Raw genomic sequence first — 25,432 nt, 5'->3', positions numbered from 1 at the left:
ACTACATTTTTCCCCCAAACCAATACTATCCTCTGATAGTAGATTTTTGGGCCTTTTATGCCTTTAATTGGACAGGATAGTAGAGAGACAGACAGGAAGTGAGTGGGAGAGAGAGTTGGGATGGGATCCGGAAAGGACCACAGGGCGGGAATCGAACCGGGGTCACCGGCGTGCGGTGGAGGTGCCCCAGCCAGTCGCGCCATGGCTGGGGCCAGTAGCTCAGTTTTAACAAACAAGGAGAAATTCTGGACAAGGTGAAGGGAGTAAAGGAATGCATGAGATGTTGTTGTTGGTCTTCCTTGGTGCAATCTGTTTTGTTTTTTTCATTTACCTTTTGTGTGTCTATGTCTTGTCTGATGCTGGCCATTTCTTTGTTGATCTTCTCTCGTAGTGTTTCTGCTTCATAAAGTTTCCTGTTTGTCTCTTGAAGTTCTGCTTCTTTTTGCTTAAAATATTTTCAAAAATATGTTACAAACTTTGCAAAGTTACAGCATTGATTTTAAAATAAGGTTAAAGTTTGATAAAGTGGCTAATTACCTCTTTATACTCATCTTTTCTCTCATCAGTGTATTTCTTGATTTCCCGCTCCAGTGTCATAATATTTTTTACTTTGTCCTTTATGGCATTGATCTACAAGGGAAGGACCAGAAAAAAAGATAGCACACTGATAGAGAGATAAGTTTTGGTTTGTCCATGTGTGTTTGTTTGTGTGTGTGCATGTGTATATGTGTATATGTGTGTGTGTGTGTGTGTGTGTGTGTGTGTGTGTGTGCGCATGTGTATGGGTGTGTGCGTGTGCGTGTGCGTGTGACTGTGTGTGTGTGTGTGTGTGTGTGTGTGTGTGTGTGTGTGTGTGTGTGTGTGTGTGTGTGTGTGTGTGTGTGTGTGTGTGTGTGTGTGTGTGTGTGTGTGTGTGCGTGTGCGTCTCCCGTAGTGAGTGTGTCTTGGCCTGGGTGAGTGGATGTAGGATGTGTGTGTGTGTGTGTGTGAGAGAGAGAGAAAGAGAGAGAGAGAGATACAGTATCATTAAGAGTGTGCATGTGTGTGAGGTGGATTTAGTAGAACACCTTTTCTTGGCCCTCGTTCTGCTTCTGTGAATGACGAGCCATCAGCTCCTGCTTCTCCTGTTGTAGCTTCTCCAGAGTCGCAGCTAGTGGGGACACCTGCTCCCTAGCTTCCTGTAACCACACACATATGCACACAACCAAATTAACACAGTACCTGCTGGTATACTGAGAGTCTATTTGGCAAGTCTACAAGTTACATAGCTGTTTTACTTATTCATTTATTTGCTACTTTGGGATAACTATGGCATCTCATTTGTATTGTATCTCATTTAGTTGCATATTATTGTCTGTCAGTGTTCCCTAATATCTCTAATATATAGTTTATAGCTGTTTGACAACAGCAGCTGTGAATTTTCCCATTCAGATTATTTTGCTTTGATGTTTAACTCAGTGTTTGAAATGTGTAATAGAAAAAAGTAGTAATGGACCAAAACAAAATGTATACACTTGTTTTGGTTATCAGGGAAGACTTGCGTTATACAAAGAAGTGGCCGCAGCAGTTTCTTTGTCAGGTGCTGAAATAATATACAGTAGGAATGCCCCGATACATTAGCCATCATCGGTATCAGCCAGTATCGGCAAATTTATACGACGTTTACCAATGGCAGTGGCTGATTTGCTTCCATAACGATTAACAACAATTTAAACAACTTAAGAAAAAAGTTTTGGTATCGGCATCTGTCATCGGATTTTTAATTTTATTTTATACATTAGTATCTATATTGACCCAGACTTTCACAATCAATGTATCCCTAAAAGTGATGCAACTGTAACTACCTCCGCCAAGGAGGTTATGTTTTCATCAGGGACTGGCATTTGTTTGTCTGTCTGTTTGTCTGTATGTCTGTTTGCAAGATAACTCAAAAAGTAATTGATGGATTTCGATGAAATTTTCAGCAAATGTCAGACATGACCCAAGAAAGAAACGATTACATTTTGGGAGTGATCCGTAATTCTGTCGGGATTCCAGAGCTGTTTATGTGTTTCGCTTAGGGGTGTAATGGCATGGTATGGCCAGGTAGTAGCGATCTGAATAGTTTAGGGTCAAATGTATGACAACCTAGGAAGAACAATACAGGCGGAGGTCTGCGCTCTCTGAGTGCTTTTCTAGTTACCTAATGTAATCATTCTTTTTGTGTGCCACAGTTTCATACCTTTATTTCTCTGGTGAGGGCCTGGACCTCAGTGGTGAACTCCACACACTGGGCCTCTAGCTGCTTCTGTTTCTGCATGTTGCTGCTGATCTGGAGCTTCTCGGCCCTGACCTCGTTCACGTTGCTCTTCAGCGAGTGGATCTGCTCCTGCTGGTCCTGGATCAGCTTTCGCTTCAGCTCCATCTTACTTGACGCTTTGGCAAAAAAGGAAGGAAAAAGAGAAAGAAACTTGGTTCACAAAAGCTCCACGGCACACTCATTATGGACAAAGTGTACAGCACCAATTGCTGTGTAAATTGAAAATAAAAAAAGAATGTTAAGATTTATAAATCATGTTAAACCTCTATTTAATTGAGAATAGTTCAAAGACAACATAATCAACTGTTGAAGGAGAAAAAAAATATTGTAAAAGCAAATTCTCTGATAATGCTGAGAAAATGTACCGTAGTTTCCTGACTATTAGCTGCGGCTTACACATTGATCTTGCCAAATTTCTTCAGGTATGAGGTTAATCCACGGGGGCATTTAATATGGTATTAATATGGTTTTGTTTCTTTAAACTTGCGTAAAACACTGCCCTGCGGCTTACACACAATGCAGCTAATACACAGGAATTTACTGTAGATAGTCTACAGGAAATTACTGTAGAAATGATTGTAAATAGTAGTGTAGATTAGCCTGGAAAACCGGCGCCAACTGCTGGACGGCAAAATGTTTTGCCTGCATTTGGGTCTGGCCTCGGACCATTGAACATTTTGAAAACACTGCCCTGAATCTGGCAGATGGCAACTAAACCAATCACAACGCAGAGATGTGTTTTGAATCAACGCGGGCGGGGCAGAGGGCTCTGGGGCGGGGTTTTGAGGGAGCGTTGGCCTATAGGCACAGACACGGTTTGAAAGACAACGGGTTGTGCTCATCAACAATGTTCCGTTGTATCCATTCATCGGGGCCAGACTAAATTAGACATCCAATCCATTTAGGCTGGTTTATCAGGCTAAGTGTAGATAGTATAGAGACATGTGTGAACTGCTGGCCTTACTGGTGTCCAGCCGGTGCTGTGTCTCTTGTTTCTCCTGGCTGACCTGCTGCATGGTGCGGCTCAGGTCCACTCCGTGCAGCTTGGCAGCGTGCTGAGCTATCTTCCTCTCCACGTCTTTCAGGTCCATCTGCAGGCCAGCAAAACGTTTGGAAATACTTTCTGATCATGTCTAATCATGTACACACTCCACAAGCAAACACACGTCAGTACACCAGGCTTGTGCAAAATTCAGAACTGAATTGAGAATGAATTTGAATTTAGGTCAAAAACAGGATGTAGAATTACAATTCAAATTGAATTAATGGAAGTAGAAATTCAGTGAAATATACATACAAACGGAAAAACATAAGTTTTGACTCTTAAACCCGGTGAAGATTCAACACATTAGAAGTCATTCCCGTTCTCCACGCCGATTAGAATAGAATAGAATAGAATATATACTTTTTTGATCCCGTGAGGGAAATTCAGTTCTCTGCATTTAACCCAATTTAACCGAATTAGTGAACACACAGCACACAGTGAACACACAGTGAGGTGAATCACACAACCCAGAGCAGTGAGCTGCCTGCCCAACCAGCGGCGCTCGGGGAGCAGTGAGGGGTTAGGTGCCTTCCTCAAGGGCACTTCAGCCGTGGTGGACTGGTCGGGGATCGAACCGGCAACCCTCCGGTTACAAGCCCGATGCGCTAACCAGTACACCACGGCATCTCTGGCATGTTGTGACGGGAGAACCATGTCAACTTTGAATGCGGTTATCTTAGCGATAGTTTTTCAAATATCCTCGATATACATATTATTGGAAAGTTTCGTTTATGGCCGCTCATGTGAGCACAAAAACTTAATCTTGTACATTTTACCAAAGTGACTAGTTTCGCTTTGCAGGGTCACATATGTCAGATATGATTGCATCAAACGCACAACTTTTAAAATAACAATAATTTAAAACAGTAACCAATACATTTCCAACGTAACCTTCCCAAAACTGAATGACTGAGATTTAACACATTCTTTATGTTGTGTGACTCTTTTGAATTGCCATGAATTTGATTCCACTTCCTGTCATTCCAATTCCAATTCAACTTCCTATGGGACAGAGCCAATTCAATTAAAATTCCAATTCATGAATTGAATGGAGGCCAATTCTAAAATTCAGAATTTTGGACAAGCCTGCAGTACATCAGACTCACAAATTCATCACACACAAAAAAAGTACTTTTCACAAAATATGCAGAAGTCATCCAATTTCTAGTTTGGACTGACAAAAAAGGGATCTTTTAAGACAAGGGCTCAAAGGACCCTGTGATTCCAAAAAGATTGCTAACGGAATCATGCAATTCAGTATGTAAACAGCATAATTATACTGTCTTCACAAACTCGGAGGACCCGACTTTAAAAACTCCCGACCTCTAAAAAAGGTGTGATCAGCTCGGAAAACAAATACAGATCCCTCAGTAACATGATTGTGTCTTTAAGTTGTTTTAATTGAAAAAAGGACAAGTTTTTAAAATGTGCGTACTATGGTTGAGCAAGAAGGAGAATGTCTGGGACAAATGTTTCTATAGGCTAGTTTTCATTTAGTGATAATTACCTGACCTACGTATGATGAGAGTAGATTTAGCAGATGTTTAGTATTAGTAGATTTCCCAATGGGTCTCAGAGCATAAAATCTGACCAAACAGATGGCCTTTCATAGGGCCCTAGGTACACATGACTACTTAAGTTGTTCAAGGGCTTGCATATGGTGTAACTAAGCTCCATGAAAAAATACACAGTGCCAATTGTGAAGGATGGAAAAACTGTATTTGCTAAAATCGATACTTGATTATCTTGCTTGATATAATTATATTTCCGATGTTTATGCAGTGAAAACAAAAAAAGTAAAACCAAAAGTTGCAAGCTGTGTCAAAATGCTTAATTTAGCTGTGTCGTTTATCTTTTGCTGATACATTCAAAGCAAACACCAAACAGTTTTAGTGCACTGAATAACTTCATCATTAATCTCAGTGTGGTGTTGTATGATTCAGAGATTATACACTATGCAACACAACCTTTATCAGAGTGTCTAACAGACAGAACAGACTTGACGTCACATATACTGTAGTGCTCATCGAATGACTAATGACCTGGTAATGGTATATCCCCTAAAAAGCAAAAAAATGCGGACGTGCATATTTCTGTCCTGAAAATGCACTGATGTTTTGGCATATATCTTTCCCTTGATTATTGGTGCTCTGCCAAATGATGTTCAGTTGCAATCATAACAGCAGCAATCAGGCTATTTCATGCACACAGAGTAAGTCATCTAAGCAAAAAAATGCAGACATGCATATTTCTGTCCTGAAAATGCACTGATGTTTTGGCATATCTGTCCCTTGATTACTGGTGCTCTACCATGTTCAGTTGCAATCATAACAGCATGAAGTCATCCATCCTTTTAAGTCTTATCTGATGATCCTCCAAACCATATTAGTCAGCTCCCACAAAACCCCTCATCTCAATCTATTCAATCTTCATTTTTGACTGTGACTCATCAGCTCCTACTGTGCCCTTTCCAAAATGTCAAAGGTCAAACACAGCTCCGTGTTTGACCTGTAACTCACCAGGTAGCGGTCCATCAGAGAGATGTCGGACTGACACGCCTTGGCTGTGTCCTCTTTGGACATGAGCAGAGACAACTGCGTCTCCTGCTCCTCAATGTCCCTCTTCAGGCGATCAATGTCACGGTTGATGCTCTGGAGTTTGTTCCGCAGCGTGGGAAGTTCCTTCTCATCCAGGTCCGTGATGGTCTCCCTGAGGATACAAATGAATGCAGAGATGTTTTTGTTGCTGCTCCATGTCTGCGGAACCAGCTCCCCCTGGATATCAGATCCACCCCCTCCATTTTTGCCTTCAAATTCAGGCTAAAAACCCACCTCTGCTCCCTGGCCTTTCTTGTTCCTGTTCCTTAACCCTGTACTCTGTATTTCTGTGTTGTCTGTCCTGTTTCTAAATATTTCCCTTTTTTACCTCCGCCAAGGTGGTTGCTTTCATCAGGGTTGGTTTGTTTGAATCACCAAAGAAATTGGTCGTCGTCGTGCATTTAAATTCAAAGCTCCATCAGATTGGAATAGCCTTCCTTCCTCACTTAGGTCAATCACCTCCTTTCATATTTTTAAATCATCTGTAAACACACATCTTCAAATCTCCTGCTCTTGTTTCTGATCTATCTTACCCTGTCTCTATGAATTATTCTTCTCATGCTGCTTTCTCCTTGTCCATTGTGATGTATATGTGGGTACTTGTGTACAAATATGTACTGTATGCTTGTGCATCCAGGCAAATGTGTTTGTAGGCTATGGGTGTGTGGTATGTTTATGTGTACAAATGTTATCCTTATTTTCCTGTTTCCTGTTTGTATGATGCTGGCTGGTGGGGGGTGGGATGATGGGGGGGATAACTTAGGGGAGCATTGTTGGATAGTGTGTTGGTGTGTGAATGTATGAGTGTCCTTGTTCTTGTTTGTCTGGATTCATGTATAGTACTTGCTCTTTATTATTTTTCATATTATTTATCACTATATCACTGTAAGGACCCTCTCGAAAATGAGATGGTACATCTCAAGGGGCTATCCTTAAAATAAAGAATTGAATTGAATTGAATTGAGTTTGCTTGTTTGTTTGTTTGTTTGTTTGTTAGCAAGATAACTCAAAAAGTTATGGATGGATATAATGTATAATAATGACTATTGGTCGTGTATGTTCAATGACATCTGAATTTTGCTACAGATTTAGATGAGGGCACAAATGTGCCAAAAATCAGAAGGGGGGATACCATGTTCAAAAATGTTTTTCTCTGGATGTATTAGGTATATCAAGCTAATATTTTGGCTAAGTTTAAATGGTTACCCTTTAGATGGTAAAAGTTTGAAGCAAATCTGAGATGGTCAAGTCAAGCAGAAAGTGGAATGACCCATTTATACTGTATACACTATATTGGCAAAAGTATTGAGTCACTTGCTTTGACCCCCCTAAGGACTTAAGTGACATCCCATTCTTAATCCATAGGGCTTAATATGACGTTGGTCCACCCTTTGCAGCTATAACAGCTTCGGTTTTTCTGGGAAGGCTTCCATAAGGTTTAGGAGTGTGTTTATGGGAATTTTTGGCCATCCTTCTAGAAGCGCATTTGTGAGGTCACACACACACTGATGTTGGGCGAGGAGACTGGCTTTCAGTTTCCGCTCTAATTCATCCCAAAGGTGTTCTATCGGGTTGAGGTCTGCACTCTGTGCAGGCCAGTCAAGCTCATCCACACTAAACTCTGAGATCCATGTCTTTACGGACCTTCCTTTATGCGCTGGTGCACAGTCATGTTGAAACAGGAAGTGGCTGTCCAAACTGTTCCCACAAAGTTGGGAGCATGGAATTGTCCGAAATGTATTGGTTAATGATGTAGCATTCAGAGTTCCCTTCAGTGGAACCAAGGGGCCCAGGCCAGCTCAGGGATGGCCCCTTCCTGTTCCAACATGACTGTGCACCAGTCCACAAAGCAAGGTCCATAAAGACGTGGATGACAGAGTTTGGTGTGGATAAAATTGACTGGCCAGCACAGAGTCCTGACCTCAACCCAACAGAACACCTTTGAGATGAATTAGAGCGCAGACTCTGAGCCAGTTTCCTCGTCCAACATCGGTGTGTGACCTCACAAATGCGCTTCTGGAAGAATGGTCAAAAATGCCCATAAACACACTCCTAAACCTGAGAGAAAGCCTTCCCAGAAGAGACGAAGCTGTTATAGCTACAAAGAGTGGACCAACATCATATCAAACCCTATGGATTAAGAATAGGATGTGACTGAAGTTCATATGGGGGTCAAGACAGGTGACCCAATACTTTTGGCAATATAGTGTATACAGACATGGCTGAAATTGTTGGCACCCATGCACTCTCATACAAACAACTGAAAAAAAACTCTGCTCACATACACAACTGAAACCCTCTCTCTCACACACACACACACACACTCACACACTAGTGAAATGCACTCACTCAAATGCATAATTGAAAAACCACTCACACACGTGAAACCATTCACACACTATAATGAAAGCCTCACACATACACAACTGAAAACCTCTCAAACACAGGTGAAATCATTTACATACACTATTGAAATGCTCTCACACACGCTATGAGAAGATATCAGTTGTGTATGTAAGCGTAACATTTTTCAGTTGTTTGTGTGAAAGTTTTCCAGTGGTATGTGAGTGAGATCTTCAGTATACTATGTCAATGGGTTTTAAATGTGCATATGCAAGCTAGTTCTGAATAATGGCCCCTCGTGTGTGTGCTCTTTATGTGTGTGTGTGTGTGTGTGTGTGTGTGTTTGTGTGTGAGAGAGAGAGAGAGAGAGACAGTGTATGTGAGCGTTCTTTCTGTATGTGTGTGTGTGTTGTGCGCGCCTGGATGTGTGTGCGCATATGCGTGGATCTATGTGTGCGCGTCTTCTGTGTGTGCGTGTGTGTGTGTGTGTGTTTTTGTGCATTTTTGTGTGCGCGCGTGTATGTATTTGTGTGTGCTTGTAGAAATGTAGGAATGTAGGTACATTTCAATCACCCTAAAAGCAACCTTTCGCTCAACTCCACCATCTACAGGACAACTGGTGTACAGTCACTAAATGTACACATAAATTCATTGTAAAGCCCCCCAAATGTGTATGTGTTTGTGTGTGTGTGTGCGCGTGTTGTATGTGCATTTTTGTGTGTGTATGTGTGCGCTTGCGTGTATATAGGGTATCTGCACATTTTTTTTTTTTTTTTTTTTAAGTATATTTTTTGGGCTTTTATGCCTTTTTTATTGATAGGATAGTGAAGAGAGACAGGAAGTGAATGGGAGAGAGCGTTGGGGTGGGATCCGGAAAGGACCACGGGGCGGGAATCGAACCCGGGTCGCCGGCGTACGGTGCAGGTGCCCCAGCCAGTCGCGCCACTGCCGGGGCCATTTTTTATCAACAAATTGAATGACTTTTAAGGCCTTTTTAAAGAGGAACTATGCAGGATTGGCGATTTCATCTCTGGTTTCGGTTTTCGTTTTCGCTCCTTTTATGCTTGCATTTTCTGTGCAGAGCTTCCCCGACAGCTTTAGCGTGTATATTTACACATGTAAAGGCTATATTTAAATATATAAATTGCAAGCGTGGTTCTTCGTCTCAGACTTCCAGATGTAAACAAGGAGCGATCGTCTCCTGTAGAAAGTTGCATAGGGTCTCTTTAAGACCTCTAAGAATACAAACTGAGACCATTACCACGGCAAAAAAATATATATAAAAAGTACACTCTAGGCAGTTCAGTTTACCAAAGTACATTTGTATTTGAGTGCAAATGGTGCATGTCAGGCAACTGCCTTCTCAATACTACAACAATACTGCTGTAAATAATGTACAATAAACAAATCAAGTTGCAAATGACAAGTTAAACACAGTTAAAAAAAATGGACATGGCTCCCGACAAACTTTTTGCGTTGGTAGCACTGGTGCGCCTAACTTTGTTTTCACAAAATTGAGGTGCACACACATTTTTCATTGCATAGAGCTCTTTCTAACAGCAAAAGGTCACATTTTTAATAGCACTCCTTTCATATAATGTGAATGATTTTTTGTATTTGATAAAAAAAATCATTCACATTATATATATAATCATTCAAATGATATAACCCCCCTCCCCCCCCCCCCCCCCTTTATTTTCTATATACTGAAATTTCTGATATTCATGACTGCACACTTTATGCAGATTATATAGCCTACTATTTGTATTACAACTCTAGGCCTACCTCTTTAATTCAGCTGTCTGATTGATGCCTCAAAATATTGTAAACAAAGTAGCAAAGTTGGCTAGCTTATCATAGTCTACTGGTTGGTGTTCAATTTCCCCCACATGTGTTTAAAGGGATAGTTCGGGTTTTAAGACACGACGTTATATGGGTTCCCCGTCAGCAACGTTGTACATCAGCACTGACTTACCCCGCAACAGCGTCCTGTGAGCCGAGATCCAGCCGGTTTTTGATGCTGAAGAAAGTAGTCCGGCAAGTTTCTGGGGTCACGAAAGTAAAGTGTTTTTCTTCTCAAAACCATATGCATTCAAAAGAGTGATATATTTGCACCACAAAAACGTTGTCCAGGAAAAATTCAAACCTCGTTATCACTTACTTATTTTTCGCGATTCCTATCACTGCGCGCTACTGACAGCTGGACAACGTTTTTGTGGTGCAAATATATCACTCTGTTGAACGCATATGGTTTTGAGAAGAAAAACACTTTACTTTCGTGACCCCAGAAACTTGCTGAAGAAAATAGTCCGGCATCAAAAACGATCAAAAACCGGCTGGATCTCGGCTCACAGGACGCTGTCGGGGGGTAAGTCAGTGCTGATGCACAACGTTGCTGAGAGGGAACCCATATAACTTCGTGTCTTAAAATCCGAACTATCCCTTTAAGTTTCAAGGTAGGCTGATACTTTTTCTCCTTGGGACAGGTCCTTTTAGTCTTGGAGTTGGAAAACATTGGTGATGAGATGATCACTCAACTTGAATGCAAGAGTTTTAATCAAATGTGCAGCATGCTATGATGCTAACTGGATTTCATAATAATTTAGCTAGTCGTCTTTGCTAGTCGTCATTGCTTTTTTCACGATTGTGAATGTTTTATTTGGACTAAATGTGCATGTCGAGGGGTGGGTGTCCATTGAGCGGGCACGAGAGAGAGAGAGAGAGAGAGAGTAAGAGAGAGAGAGAGAGAGAGAGAGAGAGAGAGAGAGAGAGAGAGAGGGCCAAGCCGAGGAGGTTTATTTCTATACTGTTTGGGAAAGTTGCACGCATAGTCTACAATGAAAACAGGCGAAAGAAATGTATGCTCTCACCCGAAAAGCGTCAGGTGCACCAGTGCAACCTCGAATATTTTTCAGTCGCATTCTTAAAAATCTTCGCGTCTGCCACTCTGAAACACTATCTCCGTCTGTTTCAGGCCTACGGGGAACACAAACGCTACTTTTTACTGTGTTGTTACATTGTAACACCCACAAAATTTCGGCTTTGAGTGTGTCACTGTCCACATTCGCAAAACTGACGAAACGGACGGAATTTAAGACCTCCTCATCGGAAATTCTAGATTTCAAGACATTTTAAGACCTTGAAAATCCAAAAAGAAAATTAAGACTTTTTAAGGACCCGCGGGGACCCTGGTATACCAAACAAACTAGATTGCTAAAGTAACCTTTCCAACAGGGATGTTGGAAGTAATTTCTTTGAGGACACACAATACATTTAAAAAATAGATAAACATTTTGACCACTAGGAGGTGCTATAATCACAGGAAGTAGGCTCATTCCTCAGCACCGCTTTCACATACAGAAATCAAACTTGGTACATGGACTTGGGACCCCATACTAGTAGGGACACACAATACATTTGGTGACATTCAACCACAAGGGGGTTGTTAGAGTTACAGGAAGTTAGCTTATAAAGGGACTCAGGACTCCATTGTAAGGGCACACATATAATTTGGTTTGGTAATAATTCGCTGCAACTAGCAAAAACGTTTTGGCGTTTCGGATGTACCTTAATGCACTTTGACCTGTATGCCCGATTTTGAAAAATGATGTACCGCTCTTGGATCAAGTCTAGATCAACACATCATATTTCACTATCTGCTCCCGTTGGTGACCCGCACTTGAGCAAGCACACTTTCTCAGAAATGTATTCTAGTCTCAATCATTTTCCACATCTCTGCCTGTTTATCACCTTTGCAAAGGAGCTCATGAACGGCCCTGACACAAGGAACCAGACTAGTGTCTCATTCATTCATTCATATCATATCTATCATGGCAAACCAACTGTGCACCAGACCTTGTACCAGCATACTTCAATGGCAAAATGCACAGCTATGCTCAATGCATACAAATGTAATGCCCGCCCTTATAAAATGCCAGACATCTAAGGTCTTAAATATCAAAAAGGAAATATAAGACATTTTACAACGTTTTAAGGATCCATGGAGGCCCACAGACCGTGGACCAATGTAAACTGCTCAAGAATAAAAGTCACTCACTGATCAGTAAAATAGCTTGACCCACAACAAACAAATAAGACAAAGTAAAAATACACTTTTAAGAGAGACAAAAATCCTCAACACGTGGATAATAACCTAAAAAGCCACTCCACACTGTGTCCCATCCAACGTTACAAAAACCGTTCAACAATATAAAAGACCACTGTCACTACAACAACATTAACGTTTCCACTGACCTACAATACGGATGTTTTGTTTTGTTTTTCTGAAAATGATCCACGGATATATCGTTCTTCATGACCCTGTCGTTATAGTATGCCTTGGACGTTGTGTTTGCAACTAACTACAGCTACACAACTGTATATATATATATATATATATATTTTACCTTTATCATAACAGCTATTGCTGGCAGAGTTCAGCTTAGTGCCGAAGCACAAAATGGATTTCCTTGCGTGTGCCACTGCACGGACATCCAATGGCCTCTGACACAACAAACGTGCGACGGGGGGGCTGATGGCTCACTCCTACCTGACGGGCTTCAGGGCCATCATGTCGTCGCGCCTCCGCTCCTTCCTCTTCAGGTCCTGCTCAGTGTTCCGGAGCTTGTCGGGCACCAGGCGCAGCTTGGACTGCATGTCGTTGATCACCTCCTGCAGGTCGCTGTCGGCGGAGAAGATGCGCTGGCACACGGGGCAGCAGGGCTCGCCCTCCTCCGGCTGAGTCAGCTGGCTGATGAACTGAGTGTACACGGCTGTAGCGCCCGCCAGCATGGCTGTTCTCACACACACACACACACACACACACACACACACACACACAGAGGAACGGATGTCATTAGACTCGTTTGTTTATGCGTAGTATGCACACGGCACACTGTGAAAAAGTCCACACAGGATGTAGTGACGAGTGACGGAGGAGTTGGAGGTGGTAAATCTGCACCATTCTCATGGACCTCCACCTGTTTGCATCTGTGTCATTCACGCCTTTGCCACCTCAACTCAGTGGGTGTTTCTCAAAGTCAAGGATTGGTCCTTCCAAGCCACTTTTTCAAGAATGTTACGTCATCAAATCTCGTCAAGCACTGTTCCAAAGTCAATGACGCTTCGCGGAATAATATTGGGAGCACTTAGACTCTGCACAGTAATAGCCTCACTCCAAAGTGAAACTGAAAGTGCAATAGTGAGGATATTACTGCGCCACACAATATAGTTATGCCTCTTACCTGCTTAGAAATGCACCACGTTTTATTTTGTCTCACCATACTTGGTCGTGTGACTACTCGGGTAACTGTATTTTAATAGGGAAAACATGGAGGTGTTTGGTCGCTTCTAACTTCATCTCTGTTTGGATCCTAATGAATGCATTGGGTTAGCTAAGTGCTATCAAAGTTGTGCCGCGCGCCAGAGCCAGTGAGTGCATGCATTGAATGAGCATCTAGTAGTATTAAAAACTAGAAAAGCATTCAGAGAGCTCAGACCTCTGCCAAGCAAAAACAAAACCGCCTCCTGGATCCAGATAGTGATACGGATCACTCCCAAAATCGAATCGTTTCTTCCTTGTGTCATTTCAGACCTTCCCTGAAATTGCATCGAAACCCATCCATAACTTTCGGAGTTATCTTGCGGACAAACAAACAAACAAACAAACAAACCCCTCTGAAAACATAACCTCCTTGGCGGAGGTAACCAGTCACCTATTGCCTATATGTATAGTGCTTCTACAGCATGAGCAGTGGTTGCTCTGGGGCGGCAGAGCCGGCATACCTCTCTGCTTGGAGCTCTTCTCAATGTCCTCTTGGACTTTGCTCAGGTCCGACTGCAGGTCTTGGCTGCCGCATACACTGAAGAGCTTCTCCTCATAACTGGCCAGCTGCTGCTCCTTCTGGCGAATCTCTGCTGCGCAGTTACTCTTGTTCTGCTCTCCCGAGGCCAGGTCCTTACTGCCAAAACACATCAGGAACGCTCAACAATTACAGAAGCCAACACACTTCCACAGTCCTTTCTATACAAGTTATCGAGGTATTTAAGTAAGGGATAATGTACAGAACACTGGTCATTATCGGGAGATGAAGTACCGACAGAGCGAACCATGGGGGTCTTGTTTCAACCTGAACGTTTTCCCAATAATGACCTGTGTTCTCTACATTATCCCGCTTATTAAACGGCTACTTGCCAAAACAAGAAAATAAACTTCACACAAATGTGTCTTTAGCAATGACTTGCCTCCGTTTCGTGACTTCCGCTAAAAAAATAAATAGTTTGCCACACAGATAGAGCTTGACAGTTTCAGGTGTTGCATGGCAACGTCTTACTAGCTGAATTTCAATGAAATTCCATTGCAATAAGCATACAGACTTGCAGCAGAGTGATATGAAAGACCTGAATTAGAAGCACAAACTCTGTTGCCAATGACAGCAGTCATCAAGTTCAGAGGTCTTCTAGTTGAAAAATAATGGCTGGTAGAACGTGGGGAAATCCCATTCAATGGAGCGTTCTACTTGCATTGTGAAGAGTTGTATAAGTAAGGGATAATCAATGACGCGCCGTGCGTTTCTAGGAAAATAATGCACGTTCGAAGTGGTAATAAGGACCCGACGCCGCAGGTTACATCTGTTGACTTTATACATACAAAACAATCAGTTGATCTACTGTAGGTCTTGCAGTAGACAGGATTGAGTTATGCAAGAATAACTCTCCAAGAGAACCATCCCACAAGCAGATCACAAAATACATCTTGCGGCTTATAGATATGGTGTTATCGCACAGGATGAAAAAACTCAGTTTCATCAGTTTTCTCAGTCAATTCTCAGTATCATCTGATCGCTTCTGAAAGAAACTTGTAACCAAGTGTTAAAGGTGACCTACTGTAAGGTTGCAAAGCTTTCGTTCTTTTCTAAATCTGTGAACACATACGGACACGGACACACACACACACACACACACACACTTGGACTCACTTGAGTTTGGCCAGTTTCTCTCGGGTAGAGTTGATCTCCCTGGAGTTGGAGAAGACCCAGTCCTCCAGCTCCCTCTTGTTGGGGAAGTGTCCCATAAGGGACACCAGGTCCTCGCTGTGCCTGGCTTTAATCTTCCGCACCTGCTCTTCCTTTTCCACCTGAGAAAGACACGCAGCGCAGGCTGGGTCAGAGCGGTAGATAAAACAGAGTGGCGACACTCCCATAGACCTCCATATGAAAAAATGGCAGCGCTTTTTCCAGGCTATTTCCTCGTTATGGGGCTTTTGGAACTATTTACAGCCAATCTCTTGGTCAGTAGTCAATGAGTTAATTGATTACACCTTCCAGCATCCAGAAGTACATCCCATCCTCCTGCGATTCAGCCATTCAGAGCAGGTTTTATGGAACTTTTGATCGTGTGGCGGCAACATCAAAGAGTGTCGCAACTCTCTCTTTCTATGGCTCTGGGCTGGGTGAACCCTGGCAAATCTGGATTTGGCCCGGCAGCTCAGGCTGGAAACCTGCACATCCATCTCCCCTGCTTCCTGTCCACAACCTTTGGGTCCAATCACAAGTTAGTTTATCCACCGGATCGTTGGTCTGTGTGATTGGTTGAAGGACTATCCAGGAGCACAGAGTAATTTGAACGATGTGCATTGATCACGCCTCTTGTGCAGTAGAAATAAAGCGTAACTTGGTGGGAAGGATGACACAGAACCATCGTTTTTCATTTTGATCTGTCGCCAAAAATACAGATTATCTTGCTAAGAAACAGACAGACAGACAGACAAACCAAAAAACATAACCTCCTTGGCGGAGGTAAAAAAAATGCAAACAACAAAAGCGATAGAGGCCTGACTCAGTAGAAGTCTGAACGTGGGCCCACCTTATCTTTCTTGAGCATGTCCATCTGAGTGCGGGCAGTGGTGTGTGTGTTGAGGCTGCTCATCTCTAGATCCAGCTGCCTCTGTTTGCGGTCAAGGTCGTCCTTCTCTCTCTTAAGCTCATCCAGCTCTGCTCGCATGCTGTCCACCGAGGAGTTGCGTGTCGCGCTCTCAAGCTCATGCTCCTGTCACACACACACACACACACACACACACACACACACACACACACACACACACACACACACACACACACACACACACACACACACACACACACACACACACACACACACACACACAGATAAGGTGCAAAGTAAAATAAACACACATACAAAGGGATGAATGAGTGCATAGACTCACACATACACACAAATTGCTATTTCCATCCGTGCATCACTACATATCACTACATCCACTGTGAACTCAAAGTTCAAAATTCAAAAGGTTATTGTCGTGTACTCATAAATAAGCATTTTATAAGCAATGAAATTCATTGTGCTCAAGTGTCCATTCATCTTCAATAAAAAAATAAACAAATAAAAACATTCTGATGAGAAACAAGTGGGGGGGGGGGGGGGGACTGCTGTCTCACCACTTTGGCCAACTGGGCCTCCAGCTCGTGCAGGCGTCCGGACGAGCCCTCCAGCCGCTGCAGCTCCTGGTTGACGGTGCGCAGCTCCTGCTGCTTCTTGCTCTGGAGGTCGCGCTTCAGCTCGATGGTGCGCTCCAGGCCAGTGCGCTTGTCTCGCATCTCGTCCATGGTCTGCTGCTTCTGGGTCTCTCGCTCTTTCAGATCCCTCTAGAAGGAGAGGGGAAAGAAGAGATCAGAACACAGGCAGATGTCACAATGGTGATGCTGATTTCACAATAAACGCAAAATAAACTTCGGCCAAGCAAAAACATAACCGCCTCCTGGATCTGATACAGATCTGTCCCAACATTTAATTCAGACCTTCCCTGAAAATTTAACCGAAATCTATCCATAACAGACAGACGATGAAAACATAACCTCCTTGGCGGAGGTAATAACACCACAGATTCTACTCATGGCTCTTACTACACCCCCCACTAGTTTTCTTGGAAATTGGACCGCTAGTAGTCTTTTTGTGCAATCCTGTTGATGGACTTGGAAGAGGCCATTTCCCTAACCGAACTCTGTAGTGGGGAATGGCACCACTCACATAAACAAGGGACAGATCGCAGATGACAAGGGACAGATCACAGATGACAGTCAGGGCAACATAGTTGGTAAGATGTATAAAAATAACTGTGCTATGCCTAGACCAAGCTGGCCAAGTGCTATGAACTAAAGTGCGCTGTGCAATAAGCTACCTCCTTCTCTTAGAGTTATAGGTGAACTATGAGATCCTACATGATGTTACATCTGTTGACGTTCCATGTAAACAAACAAAACACTACTTTCCAGTGCATGCTACTAAATCAAGTGTTCTCACTGCCCCCAACACATATGTGCATGCGCACTAACGCCCAACCCCTCCCCTAAACATCTTGTTGGCGTTTGGCTGAAATATGGTTTGTTATGTTTTGGTCATTTTCAAAGAGAGGATCTGCGCCTGTAAAAGTGGCTGTTGTCCTTATAGGTGCGTGGGCTCCTGGCAAATACTATATCAAAAAACAGGAATGGAGCTCGCTCACAAAAAGTATAATCCAAAAAAACGAGAGTTCCCATCAAAAAAGTGATCTATTGGCCCACCATGCTTATAAAAAAGACCTAAAGTGCAAGTGCACTTTAGGGTCACTTTTTTGATGGGAACTCTCGGTTTTTTGGATTATACTTTTTGTGAGCGAGCTCCATTCCTGTTTTTTGTTATGTTTTGGTACACAGCCTGTGCCCTAGTGTTTGTTTGACGTTTTACAGCAGTCTCCAGAGACCAATTTTTTTCACAAGGTATTCAGGGAGCAGGCAGCAAGCTGAAAGGGAAATGGCTATGATTTGAGACAAAAATGAAATTGCTCTAAAAACCACGCAAGATCTCATAGTGAGACCCTATGCAACTTTTTCACAGTCATAAAATCGCTTAGAAATCGTTGTTTTGCTTGACTGACCAGTTTTATCGAAAACAGTCATATTTCCTCCCGCCCCCAGTGTCCCTATCCGCTATTGCAACCTTGCAGTTTGTGCAGGAGGCGATCGCTCCTTGTTTACATCTGGAAGTCTGAGATACGTAAGGAACAAGAAGAACAACGCTTGCAATTTATTTATATATATACAGCCTATATATGTATAAAGTTAACGGAGTTCAGAGTTCTCCCAGCCTTACCGTGACCTAACGGAGCAAACGGAGTTCGGAGTTCTCCCAGCCTTACCATGACCTGTCGTAGCGCCTGGGTTTCCTGCTCCAGCCTCTCCTCCACCTGCTGATGGAAGCTCTGGATCTGCGGCCGGCTGAAGGGCGCTCGCTCGTAGCCCTCCAGCTCCAGCGACGTGGCCAGCGTGCGCACCTGGGCGTCACGGTTCTTCAGGCTCTGCCCGTGGCGGTCAGCCTCCGTCTGGAGGCCGCCTTGGAGAGGAGAAGCGTGAGAGTGTCAAAACACAAATATGACAACCATAAGAAAACAACAAAAACTGTTACACTGACAAACTTTTGAAGAATATAAAGGAACATATGAACTCTAAAATAAGGAGTAAATTAAATATGCCTAATTTGTGTTTCACCTAAAATATTAATTAAGTGATTAAAGGTAAATAACATAACAGTATCACAAGGTTGCTGATTGATCCCTCTTCTGGTAACACATGCTGTTCAGCTACAGATCATATGACTAAAACTGTGCTCTAAGTCTAACTAGGACAAAAATGCTGTTCACAGCATCTCCTCTATCTGTGAAACATGCCAAGGAGTTTCCTCACCCTGTAACTCATGGACTCTCTCTGAATGTTTAACACTCTGTAAAGCACCATGAGACAAGTGTAATGTTAAATTGTGAATAGTAATAAAAAGGATCGCTCTACTGCACACTGTTGACTTTTACTCGCTTTTTATTCAGAGCGAACACAACTTTTGGTGTGCTGTAGAGCGATCCTTTTTATTGCTATTTAAATGTTCCTGCAATCTACCTGCACCTAATCAGGTTGTGCGGAGGTACCGGAGTGATTTGTTAAATTGTGAAATGAAATAAAAATGGAAATCGCTTCTGAGTACCCTGCTCGACCAGCAGCTCGGACTTGGTGTTGGAGAGCTTCTGGTGCTCGCGTCCCACCCGGTGGTGCTCTTTCTCCTGCTCGGTCAGACGCCGCTCCTTCTCACTGACCAGCCGCTGGTGATTCTCATACATGTCCTGCAGCTCTCTGTCTGACCCCTCAAACAGCTGCCAACATTTCCGCACGCCACACACACACACACACACACACACACACACACACACACACACACACACACACACACACACACACACACACACACACAAACACACACATGCAAACAATGTATAAGATAATACTTTTTCTTTGTCTTGAGAGACACACAGATAAAGAAAGCACCTTTCAAAAGGTTCTAGAAGTCTTAGCAGAGAAAACCCCCAGTCTAAAAGCTGTTATGCTCGCCGGGAAATACACATCGCACAACATAATAAACAAGTTTCTACATGCAATGTATCGGGAGTCCCTAATAAAGGTTTGGACAGGCTGCAGAGGTCTTTCAGAATTAAAATTGGGCCACGGCATTCTCAAGTTTGGGAATGGCTGTTGAACACAAATGATGCATAGTGCCATCATGGAGCCTACTGTGTTACCCTCCTGACATTTGGAGATGACTACAGCCATTGGACTCATCCATGATGGTGACCGCTGTTCCCGCTCAACTACATCAGCCCTGTTACATCCCTGACCTCCACAGGGAGTTTGATGACATCAACTCAGTATTTCCTGATTGGGGAAACTGTTGTTTTCTTTTTCTATTGGTCCATAGTTCCATGATCAACTGTGCTACAAATGAGTAACCGAAACACTGGACATGATTTAAATCCACGGCTCCATGGACCAGCACTCTCGTTGCTGCGGAACTAGTTTGAGAATGTACAGTACCTGCAGCCGAAATTACCTAAAACCTATGAAACTACACATACTGTAAATCAAACGGCAGCCTGATGTCCTACCTGTGGCTGTTTGAATGACAATCATGACAATGTGGCTGTTTCAGTGACAATCATGATACGACCGCTTCGCTGGCTATGCTAGCGCTGGTCATAACGAGCCTTCGCAGTAGCATTACCTGCTCCATCTTCTCCTCCAGCTCTTTTCTGTCCTCCTCCATCTGTTTCTTTCTGCTCTCCAGGGCCTTGATGTTGTTGTCCAGGGTCATCACTTTGCCCAGCTTTTCGTCATTCTCCAGCAGCTGGTTCTGGTGGCAAATTTGAAAGAAGAAAATGTCATACATTTTGCTGTTGCATAGTACACCTAAGGTCAGAGATCATTTTCTTTGCATTTTAGTGCTGAGGTAGCTAACATTACAGGCGAGAACTGAAAATACCACAGAATCAAGACATTGCAGGGAGGGAACAAGGGAGGAGCCATAAGAGAGGGATCATCTCTCGCAGTTCTTTGTCATATTTCTTCAACATGTTCCCCATTTCTTACCCACATAGCCAATACACACACACACACACACACCACACAAACACACAAACACAGATACACATATACACAAACACAGACACAGACACAGACACACAGGCACACACAGACACACACACCACACCTCACCTCTAGAGGAGTGATCTGGCCAGCGATGCGCTCCACGCTGTCTTTGGAAGTGGCCAGCTGCTCCTCCTTGCTGGCCAGCAGGTCACTGATCTCCTGGGCTTTCTCCTTGTTCTGCTTCAGGTACTGGAGTTCCGTCTGGCACTCGCGGACCACCGCGCTCTGCTTCAGACGCAGCTGTCTCAGCGTCTCCAGCACTTTAATGTACCTGTAGGAGTGGGGACACATTAATCAAAGTTAACACAATGACGTAAAAACAGAGTTATACACAACAACAACCACAATCATTATTTTTTCACTACAAAAAGCAATGCCCTACATGTGAAAAAAGTAAAAGTTCTAGATTTTCGAAGATAAATTCTGGTCTATGACCTCTGCTTGCTTGACTCAACTCTTCAAACACTCCAGGTAGTCAGACATCAGGCCTAAACAATGTATGACCATGACTAACAACTGTCTGAAAACATGGGGCAGGGTAGGGTATCTGTACCGTGAATGATTGAACTATTATTTAATGACCAGATTTAGTGGAAATCCCCGAATCCCAAATGAACAGATAAGCCTGGTAGCCCACCGACTTACAGTTAAACACAAAAGTCTATGTGATGTTGCATATGATATGTGATTATGTGATGTTGCATGTGTCCAATCCATATGTGCACATCAATGATGATCAAAATCGGTAGAGGACTACCAATTATACAGTATGTTGGTCCATTTTTTAAATACAAGTAATACATGTTGAAACACTCCGCATTAAAATATGCTTGTTATCAGAGTATGCTTTTGAGAGACATGCTATCTGTGCCTGTTTCTAAAGCACAAATACTCCAAATTAAAGTAGGGGTATTCCATGCAACATGCATAGGAGACTTTGCAGTCAGCGCTTCTCAGTAGGACAAAACACTTAGAGATGAAGAGAGGCAGCTGGAACACACTATTTGCTTGCAGGTCTTTTATGTCGGTGCAAACACTTCGCTAACATTTCAATACTACTGTGTCTTCCTCTGAGGAACACTTGACTAACGTTTCAACACTACTGTGTCTTCCTCTGAGGAACACTTGACTAACGCTTTGACACTACTGTGTCTCGGAGGAAGACACAGTAGTGTCAATACGTAACGTTAGTCAAGTGTTTGCACCAACGTAAAAGACTGCAAGCGATCGGTGTGCTCCACAAATACTCCAAATTCATGAAGGCATCCTCCAAGAGAGTGCATTCGTGCTGACTAAATAATTCAACAATTGGTCAGCTGATAAATGATGATGATGAAACGGATAAAGACGTGTCAAGCAACAAACTGTGATCCGAATCATAGCCTACTGCCCACATCCCATCATATCTGGGTTTTCAAAATGACTCAAATATCCTGCAGTCTGCTGATTGCACTGTAGACAGCATACTTTGTAGCTGCGAAAATGTCATCAAACTTCTGCTTCAGGGCCTTCCCCTCGCTGAGCGGCCAGTTGGAGTCCTCTTGATGGCAGAAGATGACATTGGTGATGATGGCCTTGGAGACGCCAAGACCCGCGACCATCTCACGGTCGATCTCAGCACACTTCGAACTGATGCTTACTTTCTCTCCATGCCTGAGGAGGATGAACAGAAAGACAGACAGGTGGATGTGAGAAGGACGGAAAATGGGTGCTGGCACTACTTAACCTAGTACTATTAGAAACTAGCCTGATGGAGCCAGACTCAACTCTATTATTGAGTTTGGTACTCAACCAATACAGGGTTAAAAAGCATGGATAGACCTAACCAATCAGAGAAACAAATATGAGAATAGCCAACAAATCCTTCTTCTCGAAAAATGCCTTAATCACTGTTTTCTTCTCTGGCTAGGAAATAGATCAAGGCATAGATTCAGTGTATCACTGTCAAACTTGTGCAACTTGTTTAACATGACTGATTGGTAAATATTAGTTTATCAATTTGTCATGCGTGATCCCTGTGCCCCCTTCAGGCTCTGTGCAGTAAGTGCATGGGCAATGCATTGTGACTGTTTTTTTATAACACTAGTGCACAATCCATTCATTACTGTAGAAAACCCACAGCCCATTACACGCCCACAGGTATGCCTTCTTTAAAAATAGGATCATAGGGAAAAACATATCAGCTAACAATTGCTTTGAGTTAAGGTTCTACTGTATATTTAATATTCAGTAATGAATACTGAACTGAATTACATTATAAAACATTAGCCTATAATATATTTGCAGTGAGCTGAATTTAGGCATCAAAATTAGATAAGCCTAACAGCTACATTGACTATATGAAATATATACAAGTATATATATCAATATCATCGGCTTTCAAAATTAAAATTTCAAAATTAATCCTTGTGTATCCTTTCTAAAATGTTTAACATTTTCATGGAGTGTACAAAAACATTTCTTTGCTGATGTTTTTTTCCAACATATAGTCAAATATGCATCCTTGCAGCATTCAGATGGTAAATGGACTGTATTTATATTTATACACTCTTTTCCACAGGCTGTGACTGCTCTAAACTCACTTCATCCTGGTGATCACTCCCTCCAGGGTCTTGAACTCCACCTTCTTCCGTCTCTGCGAGCACATCATGGACCGCTGCACGGCCACAAAGTCACCATTTACATCTCGGAACTGCAGACGGATCTGAGCACGCACATCAGTCTCCTGGGCATCCTATAGCACAGAAATAACAACAAACTAAACCTGGTGGATAGGACGAGAACCTTGCACAGCTATCCAGCATCTGGTCTCCACATATACCAGACATTTACAGATGTTGATTTGTATATTTCATATTGCACTGATTTCCTATTTTTCATGAGCGAATGAATGTCTACATTTCTTTAAGCATGCATTTAGCGTAGACTTTATAACCATGAAAGTTTTAGGCCTGTGTCTGCAACACCTAAGTCGTCACAATGTGAATAATAAGTTATTCACAGTTATTCTAGTACAGGAGAGACCACTGAAGGAAATTAATAAATGTTATGTATGTACAGTATATTGGTATCAGTATCACCAATCGGGTAAAATTTGTTTGAAAACATCAGCAAAAATACAACATTCTGCATCCCTATTTTAAATCATGAAAAAAAAAAAAATTAACAAACATTAAAAAAAAAAGCTAAATGCTGCTTGTGATCTTACCTTGGGATCATGAACAAAATTTGCACCCTTGGCTCCTGGGGGAAAGTCACCCGAAGTGATGTACTTCAAACATTCAATGATAGTCTGAGGGAAAAGAGGGGAACGATGAAAATGAAATGGCAACAGGTCCAATGGCTTTGGACCTGTTGTTGACTACATATATAACTCAACAAATTTGGGAGTTATGAGTTATTGATTGGCTATTTAGCGGTCCTAAACCTTAAGGCTAGTAAGCAAGTGAGCATAGCACACAGTGAAGAGACACAAAGGCCACCATGGAAATACATTAGGACAGAAGGTAAAAAGCAAATGCTACATTAGCATTACTCATTGGTAACACCTCAACAATATTAGGCCCTCTGTAAAGAGTTCCAAGATGAGAATATACATTTACATGAGAAACTCTCATTAAAAATATACAGTACATACTATACACAGTATTTATACACTATACATATTTGAGAGATGCAACACAGGGTTCACACTCCAAAGTCTCGGGGGAGAATGTTAGTGATGTTACGGTTCATTCCGAGGCTCCGAAGCATGCGTCGAGAATGTCAAACCATTCCCAGCAAAGCCCCGAGGTTGAGTGTTCAGTATAAAGATGCCCAATACTCAGATACGTACAGTGCTCGTGGGTTGCTGTCAGTCGTTGGTTGGTTGTACTATACCCTATGTTCATCAAAAACACTACCCAGTTACCAGAACACTTTCACTGCCCTCTGATCATGAAAAACAAAAGCACTTTGTTCTCTTCTGTAAATATTTTTTACCGAATGTTAGCCTACAAATCAATGCAGATTTTATCAAATGGTTAGTCACTGCAGTATAGGACACTGGGTAAGGTGTTGGACTACAGTAATGTCCCGCATATAAGCTGCATTGTGTATAAGCCGCAGGACAGTGTTCTATGCAAGTTAAAAGAAACAAAACCATATCAACACCATATTAACTGCTCCCCTGTATTAACCTCATAGCTGAAGAAATCAATAAGACGCGGCTAATAGTCAAGAAATTACGGTAGAAATCTTGCGACCTGGGATTGAGCCTTACCTCGATATTAATTCATTTTCACAGATGACCTACCATATAAATACAACTCTTTGTAACAAATTTTGTTACAAAGAGTTGTATTTGTATTGACCAGTAGGTGTCTTTGAAGCCTCGAGAAATGAACCACTTTGCAACACATCTGGCTGAAAAGCTTCAAGGTTTCAAGAACACCATCACTGGAAAACATACCGTTTTGCCTGCTCCGTTGGGTCCAACCAGCACAGTCATGGGCGTGAAGAATGTGATCACCTGCTTGTCTTTGTCCTGCACTCCAAAACTCCTGACTCCCAGGATGCTCATCTTCTCAATCCTGGACATCTTTGGAGTGTTTGCTCACCCCCTACAGGCTGATGTATATGTGACAAA

The 25,432-nt window shown here is 42.6% G+C and overlaps 1 protein-coding gene across 1 annotated transcript in view; it reads right to left on the bottom strand.

Moving 5' to 3' along the window:
• The window catches only part of rad50 (RAD50 homolog, double strand break repair protein), a 46,911-nt gene that overhangs the window by 20,268 nt on the left and 1,211 nt on the right, over positions 1-25,432 (bottom strand). The window contains exons 2-20 of the mRNA XM_062537012.1: positions 25,256-25,413; positions 24,014-24,097; positions 23,388-23,539; positions 22,273-22,458; positions 20,872-21,076; positions 20,381-20,509; positions 19,313-19,478; positions 18,477-18,670; positions 16,741-16,947; positions 16,148-16,330; positions 15,262-15,419; positions 14,069-14,244; positions 12,834-13,077; positions 5,864-6,053; positions 3,264-3,390; positions 2,222-2,415; positions 1,068-1,178; positions 538-630; positions 332-445 (exon numbers count right to left, since the gene is read on the bottom strand). Of these exons, the coding sequence (XP_062392996.1) occupies positions 332-445; positions 538-630; positions 1,068-1,178; positions 2,222-2,415; positions 3,264-3,390; positions 5,864-6,053; positions 12,834-13,077; positions 14,069-14,244; positions 15,262-15,419; positions 16,148-16,330; positions 16,741-16,947; positions 18,477-18,670; positions 19,313-19,478; positions 20,381-20,509; positions 20,872-21,076; positions 22,273-22,458; positions 23,388-23,539; positions 24,014-24,097; positions 25,256-25,384 (3,042 nt within the window). The 5' untranslated portion in view covers positions 25,385-25,413. The remainder of the gene's footprint in view (positions 1-331; positions 446-537; positions 631-1,067; positions 1,179-2,221; positions 2,416-3,263; positions 3,391-5,863; positions 6,054-12,833; positions 13,078-14,068; positions 14,245-15,261; positions 15,420-16,147; positions 16,331-16,740; positions 16,948-18,476; positions 18,671-19,312; positions 19,479-20,380; positions 20,510-20,871; positions 21,077-22,272; positions 22,459-23,387; positions 23,540-24,013; positions 24,098-25,255; positions 25,414-25,432) is intronic.

The sequence above is a fragment of the Sardina pilchardus genome, chromosome 5 (assembly GCF_963854185.1).
Source record: "Sardina pilchardus chromosome 5, fSarPil1.1, whole genome shotgun sequence".
Classification (NCBI taxonomy): domain Eukaryota; kingdom Metazoa; phylum Chordata; class Actinopteri; order Clupeiformes; family Clupeidae; genus Sardina; species Sardina pilchardus.
The sequence above is the reverse complement of the archived record's forward strand: the minus strand, read 5'-3'. Positions and strand labels throughout refer to the sequence as shown.